The sequence below is a fragment of the Anoplophora glabripennis genome, unplaced genomic scaffold, assembly GCF_000390285.2.
Source record: "Anoplophora glabripennis isolate ALB-LARVAE unplaced genomic scaffold, Agla_2.0 scaffold324, whole genome shotgun sequence".
Classification (NCBI taxonomy): domain Eukaryota; kingdom Metazoa; phylum Arthropoda; class Insecta; order Coleoptera; family Cerambycidae; genus Anoplophora; species Anoplophora glabripennis.
This window is the reverse complement of record NW_019417495.1, coordinates 495,582-506,337: the sequence shown is the minus strand read 5'-3', so window position 1 is coordinate 506,337 and position 10,756 is coordinate 495,582. Positions and strand designations below refer to the sequence as shown.

The 10,756-nt window shown below is 27.5% G+C and overlaps 1 protein-coding gene across 1 annotated transcript in view; it reads right to left on the bottom strand.

Moving 5' to 3' along the window:
- Positions 1–10,305: 10,305 nt before the first annotated feature.
- LOC108911093 (hormone receptor 4) overlaps positions 10,306–10,756 on the bottom strand; it is a 63,229-nt gene continuing 62,778 nt past the window's right edge. Inside the window, exon 6 of the mRNA XM_018715928.1 lies at positions 10,306–10,386. Within this exon, the coding sequence (XP_018571444.1) occupies positions 10,306–10,386 (81 nt within the window). The remainder of the gene's footprint in view (positions 10,387–10,756) is intronic.

Here is a 10,756-nt window from a genome sequence, read left to right as displayed (position 1 = left end):
CTTCATAATTTACACATGAAAAGATTAATAGTCTTATCAAAAACTCAAAGAAAGGAACGACAATTTGTACACATACTTGGTTGCACTGGTAACTTACGTACAAAATTGGCAGTCATATCATATGACAATACGACAATTATATGGACACAGAAATGTTTAAAATAAATAGTATTTACATTTACCGCTGTACAAATTTGATCAAAATCGATATTTTTCTAGCTTAGTCCCAGAAATATTAACAAAAAAAATATCGACTGCGAAAAGCAGTTATTTTGACAGTTCTCTTGTACTAAACTATTAAAAATGTCTAAAATCAATTTGATCCGGGAGAAAAAAATAAGATGAATTATACTGTAATTAGCTGCAGAATCTAAAGTTATTAGAGACTTTAACACTTTGGTATGCGAAAAATATCACAGTATGTCTCTTAATACACCTTAGACTCTTATCTAGTCTTATACCGTAAGACGAGTTACATAGATAGTCAATTTTTTGAAATATAGTAATCAAATACTGAAGAAAAGGTTTACTTTCAGCAATAAATTTTCGAATATTTGGCGGAGGAGCTAGTTGTAACTGAAAGTTTTTTTGTGTCTTACATAAAGTTTTAAAATTCGCGTTCTGCACCTTGTTTCGGGAATATTTCAGTTATTTTCTAATTATTCCTTTAGCAATAAAATTGATAAACTTTATAAAAGATACAAAATATTAAGTCAATTTGATAAGATTTAACTGTTTTGCCTAAGCATAGAACTGAAAAAACCCTATTGCTTTCTTAAAAATTATTCTTTTCTTGTATTTTACTATGAAAAATTTTCCACTTAGTCTTAGAAAAAAGTTAGAAAAATATCTGTTTTGAAGGTTTCCTATGTACACAAAGCTAACCCGTTCTTTTTCGACCTTGCATCGAAATCTCTGATGTAGAACGTCCATATAATTTGTCATATATATTTTTTTAATATAGATACATTTACTTCATATATTATCTAATGTAAATATATAAGATATTTTTTGTGGTAAAACGAGTGGCATTATATGTTTAGGTCATGTCGCACCTGCGTTTTGTAGTAAAATTGTCGATCATACGTACGTTTGGAAATCGAGACTAGAATTATATCTTAAAATGAATGATTTAGTGGTAAGTGTCTAAGGAATACCCACAGGAAAGCGAAATATTTTGTAAATAATAAAATTTTACATTACCAAACTGATTTTAAACAGTATAATAATTCATTGAAATATACCTAAAGCTGAAAAAACGACGAATGTGAAAAATTAAAAGAAAATGATACAAGCGGAAAGAATCGAAGAAGATCGTGAAACAAATGTTTATGTCTGTGCAGTGTTATAAAATGAAAATTATTGAAAAATTGTCAAGCATGAAATACGCAGTGCAAAACTTTTCAATAAAACAAATAGGTTAGCGAGCAGTGATTGAAAAAAGTGATAAACAATTTATGTACTGCAATAGACAGAAACTGTATTATATTAACTAGGTTAATGCTATAGGTAATCCAGAAGGGTGGTTAATATGTAGACAGACATTCATTAACATAGGTAAATTATGTTTCTTTGAAATCAGACAAATTTTTTAACAGTACACCACAAGTGACTTGTTTTCTTTTGAGAAAATGAACGATGAATTTGATTTGCATTGGTAAAATACTATATTTGTTCAGAAAATAAATGATGACAATGATTTTGTAGCGTTACTAATTTTATAGTTTAATATAAAAAAATGTTTCTTTGAAATTAGAAATATTTGTTAGAGAGTTAGTTTTCAAAACTGCGAAGACGTATTTGTTTCATTTTTTTGTGAAAATTATTGATGAAAATGGTATGCATTGACGACAAAAGCAAAAGGAAGATATATTAAAATGCTTACAATGTCTTTTATTGCAAGATAAAAACATACATTGATATAAAAGTATAATTTAAACCGAAAACAGTTTTAGAGATAGTTTTTAGATTGTTCTCAAAATTTTACTGAACTATTTATTTACCTTGTTATTGAAAATGAATGATAAAAATGATTGATAATAGCAGCAATGGTTGTGTAATTTTATGTTTCAAAGTTATAAAAGTTTGACTGGAAAGGAAGAAATGATGAAAATTATATTTAATTGGAAAAGAAGCAATGATTAAAATGATATTTACAATGATTTTTTAGTATTAGTGACTTTATAGCAAGATGAACAATGTTTTTTTTTTAAATTAGAAACAGTTTCTTTCCACAACTATCGTATGGCTTCCCATTTCAATATTAACGTTAACTTTATCTGAAAAGGAAGAAATGAAAAATGATTTTTACAATGATTTTGTACTACAAAACGACAATATTCGTTTATAATTAGAAATAGTTTTTACAGACGATCTCATGTCCTTTTCTTCTATTTCAATATTATAACATTGATAATTTGTTTGGAAAGATATGATGAACGTTATTTTTACAATGATTTTGTAGGGATTTATAATTTTAGTACATTATAAAGAAATTATGACCTCTAATGAATATGAAATGATTTATGTCTGATTTAACGATTATTTGAAAATGAAGATGAAATGTTAAGATGAAAAAATGTGACTTAGAGAGTTGCCAAAGATTTGCTGGTAATGTTAACTTTTAATGAATGAATGAATGAATGAATGAAATTATTATATACAAGAAAATACAATTGAGTCAATCATAAATTATTGCTCGGCTAATTATGAAGTCAATTCATATTTTTCCTTAATATTTAAAAATTTCTCATGAAAAGCCTTGAAATGAAGTGCATCAGTGCTTTATTGGCTTTATTTTCTGTGCATAACAGTAAATTTTAATATGACAAGAGATATTGTCTAACTACTATACTACTAACAGCAAAATTTATTTTTTGTACTAAATTTAAAGTTGCACTTCCTTGGAAAATTATTATATACTAATAAAATTGAAGACGATGAAGAAGAAGATACTGAATTAATATGAAATCTATCACATTAAGTGAAAACACTGATTGATATTCGAAACAGCAGAAAATTAAGTTTAAAATATTATTAGCAGTAAATGAGATAACGATACAGAAATGTTGATGAAATAAGAAGAATTACATGATGGCATCTTGAAAACATAATTATGATATCTAGCATATTGCGATGATATTTCGGTTAACGGAGTGGAGAATGTTATACTGAAGTTTACTAGAAGTATGAATAAATGTAATAGATTACAGTGAATGGTGATGAAAATACAAGTACATAATAATTTACTTTATTAAATAAAGTTAAGAGTTTCGTGCGTCCTTGGTTGGACTTTTACGTTTCCATCCTAGTGGTATTATCCGTGAATTTGATAGCATAAATTGGATAATTAAGTATTAAATAATTGAAAACTCATTTGAAAGGTATTTTCATCTTCTATACAACCACGTTTTCTTTAAAAAAAATCCGCCGATTATAGTTTCTAAGAAATCATTTATTCCTTTTATGTACGTGACGTAAGAAAATTTATAGTTTAAGGAGACAAATTTTATGTAACAATAAGTACAGTTTGCTTTCAAAAATTGTGACTAGTCAAGTTGACCAATTTCTTTTTTATAAAGAAAGATATTTCCAGTTTTAAAGTGGAGCTTTTAGAGGTAGAAGGTGAACGTGAAAACGACTTATTTGATGTCAAAATGTCTCCTCGAAATAAGCATTTTTCAAAACTTTTTAGAATAAAGCATGTTAAGTTTTCGTCTAAACTGCTGTATGATTATGTCTATTACTTTTAGAAATTAAAACGAAGAAAAATTAAGAAACTCATATAGAAAGAAAAAAATGAAACTAAAGATAAATGTGCTGTTAGTACATATTAGGTAGAAAATGTTAAACATAAATGATTTCGTTAAAATGTTTGAGTTGAACTGATGAGATGAATTTAATCTTAAGGTAAAGCAAGCCAGAAATGGAAAAAGTATAGATTATGTGTTATTCATAACTAATTTTAGAGGAATCCATAGCTATTCTTAGATAAGTTATTCTTTTTTAAAATCATTACTTTGAATGCAATGATAATGGTGATGACGTTTAGACAATACAATGGTACTAGCGTTGATTACAGTGTTGATGGTAGCTATATGAATGTCAGTAATAGTGATGGTTGATCATGATTATGTAAATGCGGCAAGTCAGATGCAATTTTTAATTTATTATTAAATGACAATGAAAAATGTAAAGTTGTGTGAAAGATGAAGATATCTTAAGAAGTAGGTACTAGAAATATGAAGCGTATAAAGAAACAAACAATTCTAAATCAGTTGAAATGGTGTAGAATTGTAGATATGGATGAACTTGTTAGTTAAAAGAGTACAAAAAGGTGTATGTAAAATAAAATTAGAAAATAGATATAATGGAAAAATAAAGGGCAATATGGTAGCGAATATAAGGGAAAATAAAGTTAAAAATGTGAAGATAAAAAGTACATGGAGAGATACCACAGAAAAATGTTAAAAATGAATAGTTTAAAATATATAGAAACACAACAGGGGATATAATAGAAAATAAGGACACAATAAGAAATATCTACAATAAAAAAGATAATAGAACGGAAAAGAAGAAATTTTAAATATTTTTAAAATGGGACTAGGTATGACAGATACAGAAAGCAAATATAAAAAAGAAATCAGGATAACTCAAGATAAAAAGATAATAAGAACAATAAAAAAGGTAAGAAAGGACAAAAGAAATTGGAGATATTTTAAATGTGAGATCAGATAGAATAATATTAAATGAAAATATGTTTAAATTTAGTAAAATGTTATCAAAACTGTAAGTCAGAACAGGATGAAAATAATGAAAAAAAGCAGAACAAAGAAAAACTGTTGTAGTGTTGAATGCAACAAAAGGTTAATCAAATCAAAATAATTATCTTTTTACAGTAGCGTATATGTAAATTGTAAGTAGAAAAAGGATATAACTGTGATTAACAGAAAGGAAACGTTTAAAAGAATCGATGGAAGAAAGTTAGATGAAGTAGAGTTGAAGCGAAAATAAGTCATATCATAAAGAATGATACCGTTTGTAAACCGGAAGTATAGAACTATTTTTTATTTTGTTAAAGGTAATTCAAATGAATTCAAAAGTTCAGTTCAAAGTTCAAAGTTTGTCCTAAAAAACGTTAAAATAAAATCAAACAATGTTCTTCGACGCCAAATATATAGGTAAGCAAAATATCTAACCTGAACAAAGTTCCTAACTGTTGATATTGCAGGAAACAATTAATGGACTCCAACTCCACAAATAAAAATAAAATTAAATATAGGTAGATAGGAATACTGTCTGTGATTAAATATCTTTTGTATGTTAAATTTTTGGTATCGAAAAACGTTACTTGACTCCACTTGATGGGCTTTTTAGGAAACATTTGTCCTGTATTTATTTGAATTAGCTTTATTATAAATAAAGTATGAGAGCTAATAATGAAATATAAAAACAAATAAACCAGAAAAAAGTAGATGCTATTTCAAAATAAAAGAAAGATTGGATTTTGTACATAAAAAAAACAAAAACGGTTAAAGGTGAGAAATATAATAGTAATTATAACAATTATAGCTGAAGGAAATAGTAATAACTAGATACATCAAGTAATAATGAAGATAAATTAAAAACTAAGTAAATATAGAAAGGAAATAGCAATAGGTTTAAGATCAAGGGAGTCTTATTGGCCGAATGAGTGATGATTTTCTTTAATGCGGATTTAAAAAAAAGTATATGAATAGATCAAGAAGAGGTTATCCCAAAAACATGCTCTAAAACATGAATGAAATTTCTAAGCATGCATTGGTAAGAGAAAACTTCAATGGGAGATGAAAATGCAGAAGTAAAATACACGTAATGGAACCAGTTGAATTTTTTTACTTAGTAAATATTTTATTACAATGACTTGAGGATATATTGTTGTAGAATGGTAGTTTATTGTCTTTGCCACAGTAAGCTTGAAGAAAAATGAAATGAATTAAAATGAAAATTGTTAATGAAAATGAAAGTTAGTATTTTTTTGGTGTTTAAATGAAATAAAAATATCAGTGAAGGGCAAATTAAACAAATGAAAATGTGTATGAAAGAAACGAAATGAAACTTTTGAATCTTATCCCAAAAACGAAATTTAAAACAACGGATGAATTATTTTTAGATTAATTTAAGTAGATTATGAGATTTAAGCATAGGGTAGTATAAGTACACTGCATGATGAAAACTATTGTACCTAGTTAATACGTGATCGAATGCAATTAATTAGATATAAGATCAAGCTAGTCTTTTATTTCTGAAATAATTTTGTTAAAATGAGTAGCGAACATACTATTGTAAAATACTTATTGTTCAGTCCACTGTTTTTACGATACAAAAGATGTAAGGCTTGAAAAAATGAAAAGTCTTAAAATATGTACATTGAAACGATTTTCGTTTTGCATTTCAATGAGGTGAAAAGATGAGTGGAGAGAAGGTGAAATTTAGATTAGAAGCAAATGTACATAAAACAAGCAATAAAAAAAACTTTAAAATGTAGGTGAATTATTTGCAGATTTATTTATAAGAAATGCGCACTTCGATAGAATAAAGCTACAAAAGTAAATAAATATCATCGAACATAATTAAATATAGGCGTCAAGCAAATCACCTAATGAGTTAATATTGTTACAATGAGTGGTAATATTGTAAATTGCTTTTGCTTTTGCGATATGAAAGAAGTAAAGTTTGAAAAAATAAATGTATTAGAGAATATAAAATGAAAACTGTTAGTAAAAATGACAGTTACTTTTTATGTTTAAATGAAATGAAAATATAGTGAAGGTATGTACAATGAATATATATAAAAGTGTATGAATGAAAATTTTGAAGTCTTATCCTAAAAAAGGCATTCAAATATGAACGCATTATTTGTAGATCTATTTAAATAGGAAATTATGACATCTAAGCATTTTTTGATATAACTAAACTGTAGTTGAAGATGAAACATAATTAAATAGGTTGAGGATTTAGGTAAGTCTTCTACTTACTTAAGCAATAAAATATGATTGAATTATTTGTAGGATTGTTAAAATAATAAGTTAGAAGAAAACTACAATGAAACAAATGAATGAGGAAATGAGAAGTTGCGTGGGAAGATGAAAAATGCAGAGACAATATATGCAATTCAATGTGCCAAATAGATTTAAGATTAGGCAAGTCTTTTACTTAGTTAATTTTGTGGTTACAGTGGGTGGTGATAATATAAAATTTTTAGTCTATTTTTGTGATATGAAATGTGTAAAATCTGAAAAAATTATATATATTAAAATTAAGAGATTAAAACAGAAACTATTAGGGAAAACGAAAGTTAGCTTTTTATGTTTAAATGAAATGAAAAATCAAAGAAAATACAATTTAAATAGCGTCATAGAAGTGTATGAAAGAAGGAAAGAGAAATTTTTGAAGTCTTAGAAAATTACTTTAAAATATAGATGAATTATTTGTTGATTTACATGGGCGTAGTTAGAATTTTTGCTTGGGATGGGCTGAGGGCTTCTGCTAACACGCAATCAACGACTTACAGATATAATATTTCAAATCCTAAGCACTCTTTCATTTAATTCTAAAAAAGGTGGCGCAGTCCATTTACCGATATGGAAAAGATGATATTATCAGATCTTTTTTTCTGGGCTGAGCTTTCTGGGGTGGGCCGTGCACATCCCTGCCCCCCCCCCTACCTACGCCCATGTTGATTTACTTAAGTAATACTATGATACCTAAGCATGCGCCGGTAGAAGAAAAATGCAATGGAAGATAACAAGTGTAATAATATGTGAATGCGTGCGATAGAACGAAGGTAAATATGACCTCATATACCTTATGAAAGATTTAAAACTTGAAAAAGTGAAATGATTTGAAAGAGATTAAAATGAAAATTGTTAGCGAAAACGTGATTTAGTTCTTTTAAAAAATGAAATTAGATGGAAGGATTTCTATGAAAGATGAAAATGAAAATTTTTAAGTGCAATACTAAACAGGACTTTAAAATATGGATGAAATATTTGTAGATTAATTTATGACATTTGAGCATACCTGTATTATGTAATCGAATATAAATAAAGTTTACGGCCAAGCGAATTATTTCACTTGGTTAATATTTCGATTACAATAATTGTTAAAGAAGATTAAAATCAAAATTGTTAGTGAAAACAACAGACATGTAAATGTAACGAGTAAGTTGGATAGATTTAAAACGTGTATTATAGAAGGAAACTAGCATTTTGATGCCTTAACCTGGAAAAAGAGACTAAGAATTATTTGTAGGCAATAAATGACATTTAAACAAATGTTGCCGGAAGAAATGAACAGAAAATGAAAAATGTAGGAATGAAAAGAATTAAAAGGAGATTAGGGAACGGTTAATATTAGTAAATGATTTCATTTGTAGACCAAAAAGTGTGCGTGGAAGATGAAATTAAATTAATTTAGAAGGTGTACTAAAAAAAGAATTCAAAACATAGGTGGATTATTTGTAGATCTAAGCATGCGTTGGTAGAAGAAAACTGCAATGAACGATGAAAAATAGTAATTTATGTGATGAAATATAAATAAATTGGTTTAAGATCAAGCAGAATAGAATATGATATCAAGTGAAATGAGTGAAAATCAAATAGATGAGTCTAATTGAATTTATAAGTATTTGTGATTCGTGAAAAAGAGGAGAGAATAGAAGATACTGAAGGAAAGAAGAATAAAATGAACTTACATTTAGTTAAAAAATGTATAAATAAAATGTGCTAGCGCTTGTCAGATGAATACATGTCTATACAGTGTTCAAGTAATGTATACTAAATACCTATAGATATTTCAGAGTACGTACCTGGTTTAGATATGCTCCTTTACAGTTAAGTTTAATTCATAACATTTTTTTGTTACCTGTAACATTCTTGATAATTAAAGAGACTATGAACTTTCGTTCAAAACTTTGCCAAAAATAATTCAATAATTTTTCTGTACTACAGATCTCGCAAAATACTGTTGAAATATTAACATTAGCAGGAACTAAATCTTGAATGATTTACATAAAGTTTATTTAATATAATTACATTAATGAAATTTGAATAAGAAAAAAATTAATACAAGCACACTGTAAAAAAAAAATTCAATGTAGTAAAACACCTGAGTTTGAGATTAAAAACAAGTGAGCAAAATTAACAACAAACTAACAGCAAAGATATAGTTCTATTTAAAAGTCGTTTTAACGAAAAATAAACTATAAATAATGTTTGTTGGTATATTGAGTGTTTTGTCGGCTTAAAAAAATTGTTTACGTTCAGTACCTTAACCCTTAACAATATTAATGCATGTCATAGTGATATAAATAATTGGTGATTTTAGTCTCGCATAAGGGTTAACCACTTTTGAGCAAAATTATTAATATACTGATGGGTGTAGATTGTATATAAAAACAATTGTGAAAATTGTGTGTAAAATTTAATACTACAAGAAAATTTAAGTAAAATATAACGATAATTTTTCATTCCGAATTATTAGACTGGTGAGTGTGGAAAAAACATAGAATACTGTAGAATAAATATGAACCAACCACGATGAATGTATTTCAGTGCAAAACGTGGTGTATGTATTTTTCCTAAGAGAGTTACGAAATTTGGTAATGCGTTTCCTGGGTAGTCAAGGGAATGGATGCAGTTGGTAATATTGGCAGTGGTAAATCATATTAATAAAAAAAACTACTCTATATCGGTGGATAATGGCAGTATTTCTTGTTCAGACTTTAAGTAATGCAACTTTTGTTAATATTTTCAGGCAGCTATTAATTACATTGAGATCAAGGATCGAGGGTAAGATTTAAAAAATGGTAACAATGACCGATCGACAATTTTCCAATTTCAGTTCTCGGGAAATGGAAACATAAACTATATATGTGATGTGAGAGGTCTAGATGCGTTACGGGTCAAATGTAAGTAAATTATAATACCACCCTTTACTACAAATAGAAGGCAACTTACTCAGACTTATGTAGCGGTTTTCCGCACACAGTATCGTGCTTAAAATCCTCGAGTAGATTTTTTTTAGTCATGACATTCCGTGTACTCTCAGTATATAATTTTCCACATAACACATTTTCGTCGGTACGTGTTAAGTTATTTTAGATAAACAACATGATATCCTAACCAAATATGATTATAACAAATAATATGTACTTTAAATTTTATAACGACCACTCTATGTATATGTATCGATTATATACATTCTCTAGAATCTTTTATAAATATTTATTTTCAAATTCACCTATTTTGCTTCTGGTTTTCTCTACTACCTTTGAATAGCTGAATTGAGTAGGAAAGGAACGTAGAACATCTTGCTTTCTAAGAGTAGAGATGCCGCAGACTGTATCTGAAAATAAATAAATAATAAATACACCTGTAAATATTAGAACAAGTAGCTGTAAAACCACCGTATATACCTATATATTAGCGAAACATCCCCAAATATTTGTGCTAGCAGGTAAGATGCAAAATATCTTAGGAAAAAAATATTGTCTGAATTACACAGCCCCACAAGAGAAAGGGTTCCAATCCTATCCCAAAAACCAATTTATCAGGACATTTTTTTATTAAAATATCTCCTAAAATGGGGTGAAATAGTGAAGATAAGATAAAGCTTCATAATGTTATTTTTGTGGCATTGTTCAGTATCTAGTTGTTGGCTCAACTGAGTATTTCGTCATATTGAAAACGAAAAAATATGAAAAAAGTAATCAATC